This window comes from Carassius carassius, chromosome 37 (genome assembly GCF_963082965.1).
Source record: "Carassius carassius chromosome 37, fCarCar2.1, whole genome shotgun sequence".
NCBI classification, from domain to species: Eukaryota; Metazoa; Chordata; class Actinopteri; order Cypriniformes; family Cyprinidae; genus Carassius; species Carassius carassius.
The window spans coordinates 25,066,886-25,087,758 of record NC_081791.1 but is presented as its reverse complement, the minus strand read 5'-3'; the positions used below and the strand labels follow the sequence as shown (position 1 = coordinate 25,087,758).

The 20,873-nt window shown below is 35.5% G+C and overlaps 2 protein-coding genes and 1 non-coding gene across 4 annotated transcripts; 1 reads left to right on the top strand and 2 right to left on the bottom strand.

Annotated features, from left to right (window-relative positions):
* The first annotated feature begins 1,143 nt into the window (after window positions 1–1,143).
* LOC132118502 (OTU domain-containing protein 3-like) lies at window positions 1,144–6,343 on the top strand. 2 transcript variants are annotated; one of them, XM_059528378.1, is made up of 8 exons: window positions 1,144–1,272; window positions 2,245–2,492; window positions 2,608–2,756; window positions 3,958–4,070; window positions 4,157–4,279; window positions 4,365–4,482; window positions 4,553–4,746; window positions 5,719–6,343. In XM_059528378.1, the coding sequence occupies exons 2-8, from the start codon at window positions 2,287–2,289 to the stop codon at window positions 5,881–5,883; spliced, it is 1,068 nt and encodes a 355-aa protein (XP_059384361.1). In that variant the 5' UTR covers window positions 1,144–1,272; window positions 2,245–2,286; the 3' UTR covers window positions 5,884–6,343. The 2 variants fall into 2 exon arrangements, with proteins under 2 accessions (XP_059384361.1, XP_059384360.1); XM_059528377.1 differs by having other exon boundaries at window positions 2,221–2,492.
* A 666-nt stretch (window positions 6,344–7,009) lies between these two features.
* Window positions 7,010–7,082, bottom strand: trnaf-gaa (transfer RNA phenylalanine (anticodon GAA)). The gene has a single exon. It is a non-coding gene; the product is annotated as a tRNA-Phe (tRNA).
* Window positions 7,083–8,373: 1,291 nt separating this feature from the next.
* Window positions 8,374–20,560, bottom strand: LOC132118501 (von Willebrand factor A domain-containing protein 1-like). The gene is made up of 6 exons (XM_059528376.1): window positions 20,171–20,560; window positions 15,162–15,719; window positions 13,089–13,412; window positions 11,961–12,254; window positions 10,097–10,360; window positions 8,374–8,972 (listed from the first exon to the last, which is right to left on the bottom strand). Exons 1-5 carry the CDS (start codon window positions 20,253–20,255, stop codon window positions 10,107–10,109), a joined length of 1,515 nt encoding a protein of 504 aa, XP_059384359.1. The 5' UTR covers window positions 20,256–20,560; the 3' UTR covers window positions 8,374–8,972; window positions 10,097–10,106.
* Between the last annotated feature and the right edge of the window lie 313 nt (window positions 20,561–20,873).

Sequence of the window (20,873 nt, the reverse complement as noted above, 5' to 3'; positions counted from 1 at the left end):
TGAGATGCTGATGGTGCGGGAGGTCACACCGGTGAAGGAGCTGATCCAGGAGCCACAAACCAGCATCCCTGAAGATGATGAGATGGATGAGGTGATGGAGGCCAAGGCTAAGGAACTGTCTGCAAACAGACAGAGGCGGATGAGTTTCAGAGCTCACGCTTCATAAGACTCATGCCCTGCTGCTGTTAATGCTACGTGAAGAAAGTTGAGCCAAAATGACATTCTGCTTGTGCACTGAGGAACACGGTTACTGTACTGAGAGCTGCAGAGCAGCAGGGAGAGGGAAATAACGACTTGATAGATTACGATTGTGACGTATGTCTGTTTAGATGGTGTAATGATTTTTTATCAGGTGATAACTATTTATAAAGGATGTATAAAAGTCATGTGTAGAGTGTGCTCTCTTTCACTGCCATAAAATAAATACATGTTTGCTCAATCTCGGTCACTCCGTTGTAGATGATATTATGATTCGCATTCATGTCATATATTCAGAGTCTTTTCTCATTTGTGCTTATGTGGAATTGATTGTTATTATTATAAGTTTTTTTGCATAAAGACAAATCTAATAAATGAAATGTTCTCTGTTTTTTTTTCTTTTTTTAAATAAACAAATAATAATCGTGAAGTGATGGTGATTAACGTTCACTACAAATAAGCTGAAAAAAAGAAAAACTGTTTCTCATCTGAGTAGGAAAGACAGAAGTTTAAAAAAACGAATTATAGCTGGACTAAGATTTAGAAATTAACTTGTGCTTCACATTCTCTGTGTGAGAAAAAAAGTGTTTATTCTTTATATTATCCACACAAAATGAATTAGTTTAAAAAAGATTGCTATTAATATATATATATATATATATACGTACATAAATTCAGTAGATTGCAGTTAAATTGCAAACGACAATAATAACTATGTATTTATTTATTTATTTATTTATTTATGTTTAAGTTTTTTTAGACACCCTTAAAACAATTAAAAATAAAAAATATTTTGAGTTTGTGATATTGTTTAAAGATGATCCTATATGGATCTAGAATTAATTTACGCTGATATTTCTAAAATAATAATAATAATAATAATTGTAGGACAAAATTTCACGTTTTAACTTCGTGAGGTCGTGTGTCTTTTATTTTGAAAGCAAAGCCGGAAGCGGAATTGAGGTCCGGTTATTTAGGAAGTAAACAAACCCTGGGCAGCTCAGAGTGGGATTTACTGGAGTTAGTGTTGAGATTGTCGTTCATTGTTCGTGTTTCTTACTGTCATCTGATAATGTGAGTACAGTTGTGTCACACTCTTTAATTGTCTTTTCTCTTCAACAACGTCCTCGTTTTGTCGTTTAAACACTGCTAAATCTGACAGAGACGTCAATGACGCGACATTTCTGACGCATCACGCTGCTGTTCCTTCAGACCATATTTCGTATGGTTATTATAATACTTCATTTTAAAATTGCATGTGATGGATTTGTTACACATTTGTCTATATCCTAATACGTACATGAAAAGGCCGTGATGAAAGCTTATCGATATGGTCTTAGATCTGTACTGAGAATATAAACAATTAACTTAATCACTCAACCAGAGTATTTTCATTAGTGTGGTATTTGTCGTGACCGTCATTAACAATCAAATGGAAATGGAAAGGAAACGAAATTGAAAGCTCCTCGCATCATTTGGATGATATATTCATTCGTGATTTAACAATAAAATGTTTACATGTTCATTCATTATTATTTTACAGTCATAGCAACTGTAATACTTGAAAAATTCTAAAATAAACTATGATAACCATAATAAATTTTTACTAGGATGAATAAAAATGGATATGCATGCTTACTGTTAAGTATTAGTATTAAATCTGGAGAAAAAATATATATTATTGGTAAATTATAAAAAAAAAAATCTGTATAAATATAGAAAAGTAGCATTATTATTGTTGTTGTTTTTGTTATATTGGTCTTGTAACATTATTATGATTATTATGTTTTAGTTATTTTGGGTTTAGGCACTAAATACATCAAAAAAGAAAAATGGCAAAGAAAAACAAAAAGCTTTTACCCTCTTTCTATATTTATCAATTACGAACTTACAATAATGTTTGAGGAAATAGTAATGCTAACTGTATAACACGATAATTTCTGTCAGGCTTATGCATTGTATATCACACTTTTTTATGTTTGTATTGTCATAACTTTTTGCATGATGCTGTGATTCTTTCAGTTTACAGGTGTGCGTGTGTGATAGATGAATGTATGTCCTCACTGGGTGTAGTACAGCAGTTCCATCATGTCCAGGAAACAGTCAGGGAAGCCCATAAAGGGAAACAGGAAGTGTGAATTAGAGAGAAAGAGAGACGAGAGGGCGGCCCGGCGAGCTCTGGCCAAAGACAAGAAGAACAGACCTCCGGGAGGAGACGATGGAGAGGAGTTTGTCAGCTTCTCCAACCAGCTTCAGGCTCTGGGGCTTAAACTGCGAGAAGTGCCTGGAGACGGGTATGTGACCCGCTTGCAGCCCACTTTTGGGTCGTGACCCACTGGTTGAGAAACACTGATATAGAGTATGAGATCTTTAAGGAGTCGAGCTTCTGTTTCTCATGTTCTCCCACAGGAACTGTTTGTTCCGGGCTCTTGGAGATCAGCTGGAGGGACATTCGCAGGGTCACCTGCGTCTGCGGCAGGAAACGGTACAGTACATGATGACGCACAGCCAGGACTTCGAGCCCTTCGTTGAAGATGATGTGCCATTCACACAGCATTGTAAGAGAAGTGTGAGTGTGTGTGTGTGTGTTGCCATAAATCCAAAATAAACTTAAACAAATCAGATTGCATTGTAACTCACATTAACCTCATAAATTACTTTTAATAATTTATTAGTAGTGTTCGCTTAGTCAAGCATCATTATTAACATTGCTCATATTCATTTTTTTAACTTTTGGTTGTGCTACAGGCATTTGACATGTTTTATTGTTAACTGAAATATTTATGTTGATTGAAATGAAATAAGAGTATTTTATTTCAGTTAGTTTCCAAGGGAGCATTTCAAATTTTTTGTTTCAGTTGTTGTTTTAGTTGAAAATAACTTAAGTGAAACCAAAGGTAAAAAAAACTAACAAATATAAACTTAAACAGGCACATGGTTTTCAAATGTTAAAACTGACAAAAATGCACATCAAAAGTACTAAAATGTAAAGATTAACATAAAAATAAAACTAATTTAAAATATGACATCAATAATGTATAAATTATACAACAATAACACTGGAGCCTATAAACAACCAGAAAAATATAAAATGTATATAAAAACTTAGTTAAAACTTGCAGTAAAAAATATATAATTAAAAAAAAAAAAAAAGAAAACACGAAATCTGTTTTATTTCAGTTAGTTTATATATATAAAAAAATATTGTTAGAACTTGCTGTAAAAAATAATCTAATGAAAATAAATAAATAAACTCAACCTATTTCATTTCTGTTAGTTTCCAAGGCAGCGGTTTTCATTTTTGTTTAGTTTCAGTTAAATTGTTAGTTGATAATAACTCAACTAAAACTGAAATAAAAAAATAACTGAATAATAATAGCTGAACTGGACAAATAACTAAATAGACATATTTTTTTAAACTAATAAAACTGACTGAGTTAATAAAACTTAAACTTAAATAAAAAAAATAGAAAATTTGTTTTGAAATATGATGTCAGTAATTTAATACTATATTAATGATAATACAATAACACAGGAAGGAACCAGTATACAACCAGAGGAAATATAAAATATATAAAACAATGTTAAAATTAAACCAAAATCTAGTTACAAAATTGTATATAATAAACAAATATAAATTAATTAAATAAAAGTGTGTGTATGTACTATATATATATGTGTGTGTGCGTGTGTGTGTGTGTGTGTGTGTGTCCTGTTATCCATCTATTCGAAGTCTTTTGTGGTTTTTATGTTTCTCAGTGTCAAACCTCTCTCAGCCGGGCACATTTGCCGGTAACGACGCCATCGTGGCATTCGCTCGCAGCCAGCAGTTGAAAGTGGTTATTCATCAGCTGAACGCTCCTTTGTGGGAGGTGATGGAGCATTTATATATTTGATTCATTTCATTCTAATGCGTTTCTATTAATGGTTTAATACATGTATGTTTTTTAACATACAGATAAATGGTACAGATAAGCCTTCATGCCGTGAGCTACACATCGCATATCGATATGGAGACCATTATGACAGTGTCCGAAAGATTGGAGACAACTCTGAGAGTCCAGCACATCTGCGTATAGAGGTCTGTCCGGCTAAACAAACATCAGTCACATACATGAACCACAGTCTGACATCTTCTGAAGGCAAGTGTCTTTTTTTTTGGATAGAGTCTGAATAATTCCAGACGCTTTGGAGACGGTCAGAAGGAGAAGAAGAGAGGCCCCTCTCCCTCACGCTCTCTCTCTGAAGATGAAGAGCTGATCTTGAGCATTCTCTCTGCTGACGGTCAGTCTTTAAATCACTGTTTTGATTCTGCACTCAGTGTGCTCCTCTCACCATTGTTTTGTGTCCGCAGGTCAGTCGGACAATCTGTGTCAATCAAGGGCCACATCACAGATGTGCCACAGTGATTGGCTGGAGTCTGAACTAAACAACCAATCATCACAGAGAGATTGTGCTTCAGGGACACACCCTTTATGTCAAGGCATGCAGGCTGAATGTAGTGACAACACATCGTCAACAGAGGGCAGCGTATCACATAAACCCAAGGTGACTGAGAAAGATTTGAATGATAAAATATTATATTTAAAAATGGAAACAGTATTATTTTAGTATCATTTAGATACCATTATAGTTTTAATAATATTTCGATTTTTATTTATATTGTGTTTTTATTGTAACATTAAAGTTTTAGATTTATTTTTAAATTCGTTTTCATTAGATACCTATATTTAAAAATGTCTGTAGTTTTAATTATTTCAGTTTGAGTTATTTTATTACATCATAGTACATTTTAGTAAATGAAAATGTGAAATGTTGCCTTGCCAACTAGCTGAAATATGTAAACATAAATATAGATATAAATACTAAAAATAATAGCATTAATTTAAATAAAATAAATGTTAACTTAATCTTAATTTATTTCAGTTCGTTTCCAAGGCACAATTTCTCATTTTTGTTTAGTATTAATTGAAATGTAAAATAAATAAACTGAAACTGAAATAAAAATAATACAAACTGATTCAGATATATAGTTAATTTGGTAATACTTGATTTTAAGGTATCCTTGTTACACGTTACATGTACTTACTATTATAATAACAATTAAACATGCATAATTACATGCAAGTAACCCAAAACTAAACTCTAATCCTACCCCAACCCTATAGTAATAACATGTAGTTAATTAATATTACTCAGTACTTAAATGCATAATTACACTATAACAAGAACATCTTAAAATAAAGTGTAACCGTTCATTTATTATTAAAATATTTTTAATATGTCTTTTTATATTTTTTATTGATTTTTATTTCAGTTTTAGTTATTTTAGTACATCAGGTTAAACTAAATGAAAAGTTTAATTTTTTTTTATATTTTATTTCAAATAATGAAAATATTGAAGTATTTTATTTGGAGTAATGAAAACTTTTTTTTATAGTATTAGTTAACTGTAATTACCATGGATTGAAAGAACTAATGTAATTTTTCTTGTATTTTATTTTTTTGCTTGCTTTTTAGTTCTCTAATAAACAAAGGAAAGAGCAACAGCGCCTAGAAAAGAAGAAACGTCAGGAGGAGAGACATAGACAGAAGGTTTTACAGGGCCGAGGGTCACATGATCATAATCAGAACGCACCTGAAGCCGTCACTCTTGTGCCAGCCTTAAACACCCTGAGCATCTAGAGCAAACATGGGAAACCGTTTTAGGTGGTCCATACACTGTGGAATAACCCAGAAACGTATAATTTAAATGTACAGGGAATGTGTTGTATGATTGAGGGTGTGTTTCTTTAGCATGAGATGATGTCAAGATGCTTGAGATTGCTAGCGGCTGCATTTTTTGTACCAGACATAGTCAAACATTAGCCCTCATTCATTTTATTTGACCCATCTGAGCTCAGCCAAAGAACACTTAGAAAGGGAATCAAAATATTGAGAGGAGAAAGAGTTTAAGATGAATTATGGACCACTGTTTAAGCTTGTCGGGGTGTTTGATTCGTTTGTTTAAAACAATTTCGGTTCTGGTTCTACATTCAGTTTCTGCATTCGTATTATCAATGTTTTAATTTAACGATTCATTTTCAAACAGTTGGGCAACATCATATTCTGCAGTGAATTCTATAAATAAACTTTTCAAATGGGATTTAAATGGTGTACTATTAAATATTCTCTAAAAGGGTGAAATTGGTCATGAACAGGTCATTTTTCATCTCAAAACAGAAATCATATTTAGCTTAAAGCATAAAAAGCATTTATTAATAAATAAAAAATTAAAAAGTAGCTATTTTAGGACCATTTAGAATTCACATTTTATGACAGCTAAGCCCTTTTATCATTAAGAATGTTTACATCTTTAAAGATAACATCATAAATAACTGTATTACAGTAAGGGAAAAATGAGTTGTGTGTTTTTTGTAATGTGAATCTAATGACAAATATATATATATATATAAGTGAAGTGAAGTGAAGTGACATTCAGCCAAGTATGGTGACCCATACTCAGAATTTGTGCTCTGCATTTAACCCATCCAAAGTGCACACACACAGAGCAGTGAACACACACACACACTGTGAGCACACACCTGGAGCAGTGGGCAGCCATTTATGCTGCGGCGCCCGGGGAGCAGTTGGGGGTTCGATGCCTTGCTCAAGGGCACCTAAGTCGTGGTATTGAAGGTGGAGAGAGAACTGTACATGCACTCCCCCCACCCACAATTCCTGCCGGCCCGGGACTCAAACTCACAACCTTTCGATTGGGAGTCCAACTCTCTAACCATTAGGCCACGACTACCCCTAGTGCGGGAGATGTTGCCGAAACCCAGGATCGAACCAGAGACCTTTAGATCTTCAGTCTAACGCTCTCCCAACTGAGCTATTTTGGCTACCATATATATATATATATTAAGCTAAGGGTTAAGCATAAATATTATGCATCACACAGAGGTTTAGAAACAAAAGCAGACACAGATTGAAATAGATTTTTTTTTTGTCATTTAATAGCTAAAATCTTTTTGAAAACAGTGATGTGTAAGACATGCAGCCAAGCTGGGAATGAACAAGCACCTTTTTTATAATACAGAAAGCCCAACTTGAGATTTTGTTGCAACAAACAGACACAAAATATAAGATGCTGAATTTTCTGAGTAGAAACAAATTCCTGCATAATGACACTGAAATGGGATGAAAACCATTAAATACTGTATGCATGAAATGATCTATTCTTAAACACTATTTTAAGACCTTGATCCAGCCTGCGAACATACAGTATGTTTGCCTGTTAAGACACAACTACAGAGAAAAACATTCTCCTATGAATGATAAATCCAGTCTACAGTATGCATGCACTGGGGAAAGCTTGACCCACTGAAAGAGTCACTTTTCTTCAAACAAACCAGTTGTGGCCCTTTTGAACCAGGAAACATCTGCAACCGACATCTGCAAAGTCTTAATACTTAGCCACAGTGATTAAAATCCGTGCCAGATTTTCAGAGTTTCACTGCTAACAAAATTTGTAGTTATGGTAACGTGTAACTCAAGCAGGGTTACAATCTATGCATTGACCTTAAAGAATAACCAGTGATGGAAGTTATTCAGATTCCCCCTAAAACCGTCTTATTGTTCCCATTTCCAACTGTATGCAGAAATCTAGAATATACAGTAACCAACTATATCTATGATAAATATAACTCAGAAAGCACTAGTAGGATATTTACATACTATTGCTTTGGAGATATAACTCTTAATAAAAAAAAATTACATTTCTTATACGTAAACATTCTGGCAATTTAAAGGAATATCATGGGTTCATTTGGAAGAAGTGGTAAAAGAAACTGCACATAAATGTTAAAATACACACCGTTTCAAATATAGCTGCATGATAAAATAGCTAATTTTGTCAAAGTCTTTCTCTCATGACAATATAAAGTTGGTAAACCCTATAACTTTCACTCAAAATGCACAAGGATACTAACAACAGACTGTTTAATGTCTTGTCCCATAGGCTTGTATTATAAGTGCATTACTGTAATAAAAAGGTATTTGCCACTTTTCCTCTCAATTATAAAAAATAAGCTTGCAATTAACTTTTTTTCTGCAGTGGAAAAAAATACTGAGATGTAAACTCAGAATTCGTAGTAAAAAAAAAAGAAATCTAATGATACAATGATACAAAAGGTTGAATTGTGTGATATAAATTTCAAGAAAAAGTCACAATTAACTTTATTTTTTATTCAATGGAGGGGAAAAAACAGAATTGCGAGAAGTGAAAATTGAGCTTTGAGGCAAAAAAAAAGTGTGAGAAAAAAAAATATAAGAAAAAAATAACTATGATTTAAACTCTTTTTAAGAATTATGAGTTTATTTCATGCAGTTCTTACTTTTTCTCCTAAAAATAGCAAGAAACAAAGTCCGAATTGCGAGAAATGAACTCTGGACTGCGGTAATATACAGCAAGCCACAGATCTCAGCCATCAATAGCACTGAACTTGAACCCGAAACATTCCTTTAAAAGTCTGATTCTCCAGAAGGTCATTTTTGAGTTCAGACTCATTTAGTCTCTGTGTTAGAAGCATGGATTGGAGCTTGTTTGTCAGTGCATGTTGTGTGGGTGTGTTTAAAGATCACCATCTATGGGGTATAAGTATTCAAACCGCAACAGTGTCCTAGACTCCCCGTCCTCCCATCTGTCTATTTGTGGGAAGTTTTTGGTGTTGTTCATTCCCACTTCTTTCATATTTGGTAGAATGGCTCTCCACAGTTCCAGGTCAACACAGCTGTGTGGTAACACAAACAGAAGTTGCTTATTATAATACATATTTGTTTAAAAATGGATAAGGTAAAAAGCTTAATAATTAGCTTTTTGTTTGTCTATTCAATGTATGTCATGCAATTCTGTGGTAAAATTACTTCACATTTAACCCTAAAATGCCTGCAGTATTATATTTGATATGCAAATGTCTCTAAATTATCAATGTCAAAACTTTGCTAACATGTTTATACTATTTATAAAGTAAACATAATAACATTTATATTGTTAGTAATATGTCAGGATGAACACTTACTGGACAGAATTCTCCTATATCATATTATGTGAGTCAAAAACCTGATGACCTGATAAAAACCTCCTCCGACCCAAATACTCAGGTTATTATGTGAGCATAGGAGAGCACATGTCTTAGATGGATGTCCATGACATGCGGAGTCCCACAAGGTTTAATTCTTGCACCACTCTTGTTTAGCCTGTATATGGTCCCACTATGTCAAATAATGAGAAAGAACCAAATTTTCTATCACAGCTATGCTGATGATACCCAGATTTAACTACGTTATCGCCAAATAACTACAGCCCCATTCCCTCTGCCAATGCATTGATGAAATTAACAGTTGGATGAGCCAGAACTCATTTAATCAAGGAGAAAACTAAAGTCATTGCATTTGGAATAAAATATAAAGTTTTCAAGGTGAATGCATAGCTTGACTCTAGGGGTCAAACAACTAAAAATCAAGTCAAGAATCTTGAGATATGAGCTATCAAATTAGGGGCGGGGTCTTGTTGAGGTATGGACGTGTTTGTTTTGCCGCTTTCAAATGTCAGCATCGTATGAGAAAATTTGCTTAGTGCACCTTTAATTTGGGTTTCGAAGATGAATGGAGGTCTTATGGGTTTGGGACGACATGAGGGCGAGTAATAAATGACAGAATTTTCATTTCTGTGTGAGATATTCTGACACAACACACATATCAAAGTGGAATAACTAGCTGTATTGTTGTTTTTCGGAGAAGACATCATATTAAGGTATATTTTTGTGCTATCTTTTATTAAAAAAATTTGATACAGTTTTTATTTCATGATAGAAAATAACCCATAATCCCAGTGTTTCCCTGACAGGCACCTCACCGGAGCGCATTTAAGCAGTGCAGCAGAGTCCCTCCCCACGGGCTGTCCGGTACACCGGAGAGACGCAGACACGGGCCCTGGAGGGCACATGGTTAAGGGTGGTGGAGAGCCGGTTGGGTGGTAGATACAGGGTGGAGCGCTGGCTCTGACTTCGCTCCCATGTGACCCAGTAGCCACGGAGACCATCGTAACTCCCCTTCCAGCGGAGCTGCACTGACTCATTGCCCACTGTGGTCAGCTGCAGATCTGAGAGAGCTGGCAACACTGAGAGAAACAGAGAGAGAGGTCAGGCTTTCTGCTTCTTGCTGGCAATTAGAGGTACGGGATGTGGGAATGATATTGGCAGGAACATTAAAAAATAGGGTGATCCCATTTGAAAGCATCTCATTCCAAATGCTTCTAATGAATTGTACTATTTTGTTAATAACTAATTAGTTTGGGGTCAGTTCCATTAAAAAAAAAATATAATAATTAGTACTTTTATTCAGAAAGAATGCATTAAATTGCTCAAAAGTGACAGTAAAGGCATTTATAATGTTACAAAAGACTTCTATTTCAAATAAATGCTGCTCTTTTGAACTTTCTATTCATCAAAGAATCCTGAAAAAGTGTATCATGTTCCCACAAAAAATATTTAGCAGCACAACATTTGTTTAACAGTCTTTGATAAGAAATGTTTCTTCAAATCCAGGGCCATATTAAGACAGTGTGGTGCCCCCCCCCCCACCTCCCCACCTCCATAACGACACGTAATGACAAGAAAAAAAACATATATAAGTCGCACTGGACTATAATACCCAGGACATATGGAAAACAAGATGGCGCCATTGTGCGTGTGTGTTTTTGCTGTTTGTTTTATTTTTTTGCCTGGGAGGTAGACTCTATCGGTGTACGATTGCCAAACACTGCTCGATCTGCGATTTTCTGCTGAAAATATAGTGAAAATTGGATGATGGTGGACGTGAAACTTCCCACACAAGAACATGGACACACACTTGATCTTGTTTTATCATATGGTTTGCCTGTTCTTAATCTAGAGATATGTGACGCAGTGTTTTCTGACCATATGCCTGTATTATTTGAGACTGCTCTTGCCTGTCATACAGTTAAACCTCGCGCTGCTGCACGGCGCTGTCGCATGATTAACCCTTCCACTGCTGTTCAGTTCTCGGTTGCGTTCAGTCAGAACTCCATTACTCCCGAGTCTGTATTGCATACATACAGATGAGCTTTGCTCATGGTTTCACTCCACCTGCCAAACTGTTTTAGACAAATATTCAAATATTATGCTAATTTACAGTGACAGTGGTTTCAGACATTACAGTGCTTCACTCGCACTGACTCTTATTCTGCCTGAAAGAATGAAAAGACCGAGCTGAAGGTGGAGCGATTCGACCAATCAGATGAAAGCGCGTTTCAGCTCCGCCCACAAGTGCGAATGAAATATTGAAGCCATAAACCGAAATGATCAAAACGTACATGGACCAACTGTCTTGTCCATGTTCTCTCACTTGAATCCTCTAATTGAGATTTGAGTCTCTTGACCTTCTGCAAGCCCCGCCTTGTTCATGCAGTGATTGACATGGCAGGAGGGGGCGGACACGTGATCGGCTCGGAATGCATTTTCAATGTGCACATTGAATTTTGCTACATTCATTGTGGGACATTGAATGAAAATGCAATCGTAAGTGTCTTGACTGTGAGTGTTAATGCATTTAAGAAAAATAGCATTTAAATTATCATTTTGCCACAGTTTCTGTAATACATCAAAAGTGATGTTAACATAAAAATGAATGAGCAGTCTGCAGAAATCAAATGAATTCATAATTGAGTGATAATGAGAAAATAATCTGTTGGTTCTTACCCTCCTGTGTACAGACTTTAACCGTCATGGCTCTCTCTCTGCCGGAGGCCTGTCTCGCGCTCACGGTGACCAGGTACTGTGTGTCGGCGTGGAGACCGGTCAGGACTGTGGAGTTCTGTCTGTTACTGACGCTGACGACCCGCAGCGGGCCTGTAGGAAGCGCTGAATACTCCAGCGTGTACCCCTGGATGAGGTGAGGCAGCAGCGGACCCCAGCTCACACGCACACTGTTAGTGCTGGACTCTGACACGCTCACTGTGGACAGAGTCTGCACCTCCGGCTGGGGAGGATTCACTGAGAGAGGAGAACATCTCAATGTTTGATCAAGGTTTTTATTTAGTTCTACTAAAATTTATATGTCTTCTATGTCCCCTGGCATGTGTGAAGTCAACATCCCGTTTCACTAATAAAATAGGGGGGATAATATGCACACATTCTTATTCAGTAAATGTGCAGGGGATACCAGTTTACACACACACACACACACACACACACATACACACACATATATATATACAGATATATATTTATTCAGTATTTCTTTGTGATTCTCAATTGCCATTATTGTAATAGAGTCAACATTGGATTTTAATTCTTCTAAAATATATTAAATATTTAATATCGAGTTAACATTAATTAAATATGGATATTGAATTATTGAATGGTAAATGGTAAAATGATTTTTACAATTTATTAAATTATTGTGTGTATTATTACATTTAATGTTCATTTAAAAAAATGCTATTTAATGCCAAGAATAATAATAATATTAACAGCAACAACAAATGTAATATAATATAGTAGTAGTAATAATAATAATAATAATATAACTATTATTAATTATAACAACAACAATAATGTTCATATTTACTTATTGCCAATTAATGTTAATAATAATAATAATAATAATAATATTAAAGTAATGGTCGTGAAAATCACTTTCCTTATGTGAAGTATAATTTATTTTTGTATTATTATTATTATTATTATTATTATTATAAGCATAATTGAAACAAGGTGCATCAAAAAAGTAATTGTGATTAAAAAAAAAATCATTATGCAAAATATTATTTTAGATTTTTGGATGAAATCTGATCTGGATATATTATTGAGAGATTGGTTCTGCACCTGGCTGGGTTTTGAAGGTGGTGTGAAGAGAGTTGAGGAACTCTAGGTTGGCCTTCGGTGTGAGCGTGACTGTGTATGTGGTGTCTGGACGCAGGCCAGTCAGCATCGCAGAGCTGGCATCTCCGCTACGCGTGATCCTCTGGAAAGGACCCAAACCAGTGCCAGGACTGGTGCCTGGAGATACCGGCCCTCCGATCTGCCCTGATCGGATGGGACCAAACTGGATTTCATAGTAGCCAGTGCCGGCCAACACAGGCCTCCATTCCAGCTGAGCAGTAGTGCTGGTGACCGACTTCACCTGTAGCCTCTCGGCCCGGATAATCTCTGCATTTAATCCAAGAGAAAGAGAAATAAGAGAGGCAGAAATTAAATGAATCACTCGAGTCACTAAATCCATACATAGGGCACCACCCGGTCTGAATTATTGTGTGCGAGCTATGCCAATTTTTGTATGTTAAGTGTTTGAAAGTTGCACATTATTAAAATAATAATAAATATAATTTTTTTATTAATGATATCTAAATAACGCTAATAATAATAACAATACATTTGATGTTCATATTTAATTAACACTAATGAATAAATTATTATAAGCATAAATTAAACGCTAAAGGCACAACAAAAAGTAATGCCGATAAAAACCATATTTTCATTATGCGAAATTTACTTTTTTCTTATTTTTTATTTTAATTATGATTGTTAGTATATTTAATGTTCATTAAATTAATGCTATTTAATGCAAGTAATACTAATAATAATACATACATGTTTATATTTAAGGCTAGTCAATAATGAGTTTTTATTATTATCAAAAATAATACATTTAATGATCATATTTAATAAATCATAATACAAATTCTAAGCATAAATTAAACGTTTAAGACACAAGCTAAAATATGTAATTGTCAGAAATCGATTTAATTATATGAAGTGTAGTTACTTATTAATTTTTTTATTATTAATCAATTTAATGGTTATTTAATGAATGCTATTTAATGTTAATAATTAAACTAATTATTACAAATACTAGTAAATATAAAACTATTTAAAACATATCTAATTAATGCAAGTAGTACTAATAATAATACATTTAATGTTCATATATAATGCTAATTAATAATTAAATTAAATTAAAATTAAATTTATGCATTTAGCAGACGCTTTTATCCAAAGCGACTTACAATAATAATAATATAATTCTTACAAGCATATATTAACTGTTAAAGACACAGCAACAACAACAACAACAAAGTAATGGTTATAAAAATAATTTTCATTATGCAAAGTGTAATTTCTAGAATAATCCCTGCATTTGATTTGAGAGAAATAAGAGATGGCTGAAATTAAATTAGTGACTCAAGTCACTAAATCCACGCCTACGGCAGTTTCTAAAAGGGCACGACAACACCTGCTCTGAATTATGATCTATGAGTTTGTTTATGAAAGTGTCTGGAAGTTGCACATATGTAACGCCTTATATATGTGCGGAAGAATGCCCACTAATAATAGCAACATCTAGCGCTCCGGGGGACTTTGCAGGGAGTTCAAAATAATTTCTGTATAAATAGCCCTCATCTCCCATTACAGTGTCTGCGGGTTCTGTCCCTGTTTCCTCCAGGCCCTTCTTCTCTTTGAGCTGTCTCAAGCTATTTGTGTCGGAGTTGACTGGCATTTGAGATTCCTTCGGCACACTGGGGCGGAGGTACAGAGATAGTCACTCTTACATAAGATCACTTTCTCTGTTTAGAAAACGCTCTCATAAGATTGACTGGTACTTTGAATGAAATATGATATCAGGGTCAAGGATTGTGTGTTTTCATTTTATTTGATGATACACGGGGCAACTTTTTAAGCAATATTGCTTGGGCACTTTCCCATTGGGAATGGGTAACAAAATTCTGTTTGGATATTTTAGTTCAGTCGTGGGCTCTGTGTTTCAACTGGTTGGCCCTTGCTCGGCGACATTGCTCAAAAAGTTGCCCAGTGTATCATCAACATTACTCAAGTACCCTCCAAACTTCTAATTTCTACAAGTATGTTTTTTTATGGTTTATGAAATTTAAAGAAACACACCAATAATTGCGTTCCTCAAGTCTTCGCTGATGATGTTGATATCATCGATGTCCACAAAGAACAGGTGCTCCTCTGCGGGTGGACTCACAGCCTCTCTCAGCACCTTATAGTTCCCATGGCCAGTGGAAACCACCAGGACGGCCACGCCCTCTTCCCGCAGCCTCGCCATTGGTTCCTGCACCTCGCCGGGGTCCACTCCATCCGTGAGCCAAACCAGAACCCTGGGCAGATCTGGTCTGGCACCTCCCGGCACGCCCTGTTTCAAAACCTGGTTCCTAGCCATCAGGAGAGCATCCACCGTGTTTGTGTCGCCCTTCAGCTGTTTAGCCCTCCCCAGGGCCGTCTGCAGTCCGTCCTGGGAGCTGTAGGTGTCAAAGCTGAACTCCAGATGGGGTTCAGTCCCAACCTGCAGCAGTCCCACCCTCACTTGATCCGGCCCCAGCGAGAAAGGCAGCAGGAGCTCCTTGAGGAAGTCCACCATACGGAAGAACTCGTAGGAAGCCACGCTACCAGAGGAGTCCAGGAGGAAGAGGACATCTCCCTCACAGCAGTTTAAAACTGTAGGTGAAAAACAACAGTAGACATTTAAGGAAATGATCTATGCTTTAACATCTCAAGAGGGGGAGATGAGTGTTTATTTAGCACATGGCAGCACTAAAACAGACTTTCCAAGGCATGAGGAGACCTCTGTGTGAGTACATATACAAGCTTTGTTTGTACACTCTTAAAAATAAAGGTTCTTTATGGTTCCATGAAGATAAATGGAACCTTTTCATTCATTTGAAGTGGAAAAAGGTGCTTTAAATTATTTAAATGTTCTTCAAACTAAGGTAAAATTTTTATTTTAATAACTGTTTACTGAAAGGTTTTTAAGCAACCAAAGAAGTTTTTTTTCTATGGCACCACTGCAAAAACCCACTACTGAAACCTTCATTTAAAAGACTTTTGCCCATTTTACATCGCTAGTCTGATTGGTGAAGAAAAGCCACGTGATTTTATCTGTCATTCGTGCACAAACAAGCCCCAAAGTTTAATATTTAAAGGCCTGGTTCAACCAGATATTAAACTTCTGTTATCATTAACTCACCTTCAGGATCCTTGAAGGAATGTTTGAGCAGTTTTTGGGGGTTTGAACAACATTGATTTTCATTGAAAAAAAAAAACAACAACAAAACTTGAGACCACAAAACATTAAGAAACAAAGTCACAAAGGTTCTGAACGATATTAGGGTGAGTAAATGATGACAGAAGTATTTTTTTTGTTTATTTTTATTTTTTTATTTTTTTGGGGGGAGGGGAGGGGGGGGTTGAAATGTGCCTTTAAGAGGATTTGATAGTCTTGTAGGGCTGCATGAGTACTTATATAATGATTAGAAATAATATAAATTAAATAATAATAATATGAAATATAAAAAAACTGCAACAAAATAAATTATTATTTATTCAATATTTTATATATATATATATATATATATATATATATTACATTTTAATATTGAATTAATAACAATATTTCATTACTAAATATTTACTAAATATTTTTGTTTAAATACTAATATTTTATTTAATATTAATAATAAAACAATTATTGTCACTATTTTATAGTCATATTGACATATAATCAGTGCATTTTTGGACAAATTGTGCAGACAAGCACAACTTTTTTTTTTAATTGCATTTTAAATTGCAATCACAACTTTTATCAGAAATGTTATCAGACCCACCCCCCCCCACCCCCAAATTGTGCAGACCTTCAGTCTTATTCAGTTTCACAGCTTCAGATGTTTACTATGGAAGTTGGCATACAGGTTTTAACAAGTTCAGATGCCGTGTACACGCACTTCCTCTTAACTGACCACTAGTTAAATGTTTTTAGTGAACACAATATAATTGAGAGAAACTCTGAGAAAGAATGGCCAAATAGAGATAAGTGTGAAATCGAGTGAGGAAATTAGTTATTTGTGAAGGAAGTGGGTTTGAACGGGAGATGCTAAAAATAAGGATGAGAAAACGGTAGTTTTTATTAGCATAAGGAAGAACTGTGAGCTTCACAATATTTCAGGAGATGGAACATTTGATTTGGCCGTTACAGGAATTTCCTGGCAGAGGAGCCCTCTAACCTGGAGCTGCGTGATCAACATAAACAGATTGGGGAAGGAACAGCTCTGCTCCTGGATGTTACAAGCGAGAAGCGGACGGACGATGGCAGGCAGGCATGGAGAAAAAGGGGGAGGTGAGAATTGGCTGTTCCATGTGAAGTAAAAGAAGGAATGTAGAGGATTTTCCAGAAGCCCCTGAAGAGGAAGAAAGCGAGTGTGCAGAAAAGAGCAAGAGACAGCGAGTGGGCGGGAGGCCTCAGAGAGCCAAGAGTTTGCCACATACAGTATAAGACAATCCAAAGTCGCCCACAGTCTAATGAGGAGATCTGGAGGAGTCGATTCCAATTACAAGAGAATCTTGTGAATCTTAAGCCTTTTGCATGTTTTGGTGACAAAAGTCCTGGTTCACCAATGAATTCGGATAAAATCTAAAACCAATGAATTTGGATGAAATCTAAAACCGTGTGCATATTTTTCATAGTTTTCTTCGCCCATCGGGTCACTTGAACCCGTGACTTCTAAATAATTGACCTTTGCCAGACCGCTTGGAAGCAGGATGCGGTGGCACTTTGCACACAAACTTCTGTAGTCAAAGCCATAATGCTCAAGGCTCTTCCAGAATTACTTTCTGTGAGTCACTGTGGTTTTGTTCAAAAAAAAAAAAAATTGGCATATGAGATTCTTATCTGATTTCTTTTTTATAGTCTTAACAGCAGTGAATTATGGAAGTGAGGTAATTGCGACTTTTCATCTCACTATTCTGAGCTTTTTTGGGGTTTTTTACACAGAAAAACATGCAGAACTCAGAATTTTGACTTTTTTTATTTCTGACATTGTCTATTTTGCAATTGTGACTTTCTTTCAATAAATTCTGAGTTTATCTCACAATTTTTTGTTAGTTTGTTTTTGTTTTCGCCATAGAATAAAAAAAGGTAACTCACTTTTTATCTCACAATTCTGACCTTTTCCTTGCAATTATGAGATTATGTCTTACAATAGCGACCAAACATCTCTCAGCTTTTTCTCTCAGAACGGTGTCTGTATCTTACAGTTCTGTATTTGTGCCTCACAATGTTTGTATTGTGGTAAGTTCTGACTTCAAAAATTGTGAGGAAAGTATGTGGGATATAAACAAGGAAACTAGCCTGAATTCTGAGATCAAAAGTCACAATTATTTTTTTTTACTTCCTTCACGCAGCAGAAAAAAGCTTCCATATTAAACACATGAAGATTGATTTTTACAAATCCTAATGCAAATAAATGTGCAACTTGAAATCTGACTAAAATGTGTTTTTTGTGGCATATCTGACTCAAATCTGTTTCGATTTGTAGACTGCATAGCAGAAAATCCAGAAACCTAATCTAAACCATGGGGCAATCTGCATGCAATCTGATTAAAATCATGAACTGATTAAAATTGTGTCAGAAAGTGCACAATCTTGTACAGAGCTGTGCTCAATTATGATCACTTTGGCTCTCTCGTTCCTCATATAACTACTGTATGTGACTTCCACTGTGTTGTGAATAGTGAGTGCTTTTTGATACTGTGCATGCAGAAATTCCTTTGTTGCTTATCTTCTATCGTGTGTTTCATGATTTCAGTGGGATGTCATGACAGACATCAGCAGAGGCAAAATGTACACAATACCTCTATTTTCTGGCATTTAACAGGTTTCTCATAACCCTGGAGCGGTTGATAGCCTAACAGTGATTGACAGGAAGAGTCCTTTAATTCATTTGCCTCACTCAATATGTATGTCAGCGATATGCTGACAGCAAGTTAGATCTGAAAATTATTGTGAGATCTGAAAATTTAATGCAGTCAATTCAATTATAGAATTTTAACACAACAAAATATTTAAGATGACACCCAGGGAGAAAATGCTTTACTGCAACTTAAAACATTTACAAATGGAACCAGTTCTTATCAAGTATTTGGCTATTTTAATTTAAAAAAAAAATTGCAGTAAAGCATTTTCTCCCTGGGTGTCATCTTAAATATTTTGTTGTGTTAAAATTCTATTTAAATTATAATTATATATAATTATAATTATATAATTAAATTATAATTATATATATATAATTTTTTTTTTCTCGGGTAACTTAAACTTGGGCCATATGTTTTAGAGGACAGGAAACCCTGACACTTTGCATGAAGCAAAAAGCATTTACACATGTTTTCTGTCTAGCTCACATGTTTGTAATGTATATATTCTGCTGCTCCCTCAGTCATGTTTATCAGAAATCATCTCCATATTCCTTCTTTCATTTGCATTATTGTTTAAAGGGCTTTGAGTTCTTTATCTAATCAAGACTAGAACTAAATAGAACAGTATTCCATACTAAGGTTAACGTTAACTCTGTGCATTGGTCGATGATTTACATTAGCAATTATTATTTAAACTCACGTGTTTGTTCTGGACTTATTGTTAAATAAATTATCACTTTACACTTTAATAAGGTTCTACATGTTAACATGAGTTAATATGCAATCGCTGTTCGCTAACATGAAATAACTATGAAGCCTACGTTTCTTTATTTTGCTAAATTAAATGTTATCTACTTTTTCTGACCCATATGAATCACCTGTCCTGAGACATGACTCACTTAAATCAGGCGACCGAGTCTTGAATACACCTATGTGATTCATTTGAATCGGGTATAGAGAACTGTAATGGTTCAACTAAATGAATGTGTTTCAATATAGCTCACCTAAATCACATACTGAAGTCTTGAAGTCAAACATAACCTATCATTCTGGTTTTGAGTCCTGATTCAAATCACTCCACTGAATCAAACACCGAGTTCCGAGTTAAAACGTGATTCGCGTAAATTATGTACCGAGTCCTGAATAAAAGTATATGATTCACTAAAATCACTCCGAATGGAAACGTGAGAGAAGCGACTCACCTGAATCAGGTACCGAGTGCTGAGCGTCTCCTGTCCACAGAAACACGCTGAACAAAACACACGTGAGCGCTGGACGGACCTCCATGGTGGACTTTAATCCGAAATTACAGTCTGTTCTGTACGTTTTAAAGCGTCTACATCGCCTAGCACAGTTTCTATTCAAAATTGTTTTTCTAAGACCCCTACGGTTCACTTTCAAAGTCGAATTCAATGCAGGGAGTCACTGGAGCTTTTTTATGTAACTGCAATAAAATCGCACCTGCGCAGTTATTCTATATAATTAAAGCGCGGAGAACGAAATAAACACGTAATCTTTCGCTCTCCCATAAACTTCACAGTGTTGATCAAACCTCTTCACGGAATAAAGTGTCTCTGGGTTACTGAATGCAGCAGGTTCCCTCCCTCTCCTCGCGCACTCCTCCTCCTTCATATCTTTAGAAGGAGACCGGCGTCACCATCTTGAACCTGTTCCCGGATTCTGGTCCTTCTCATCTTTATGTTACAGCTATTTTCTTGCTAGGGAATGGGCATATAATATGTATCATTATGGGTAACTAGAACTGGCCACTTGGGTCAGGAAACACTTGGAGGTCAGTGTTGATTGACTCTGTTTGTGTGTGTGTGTGTGTTTTACCCATGGTACCATGGAAATACTTTTACATGCACACCATGGTAATATTGTGTTTTTTGGTCATGCATTTGT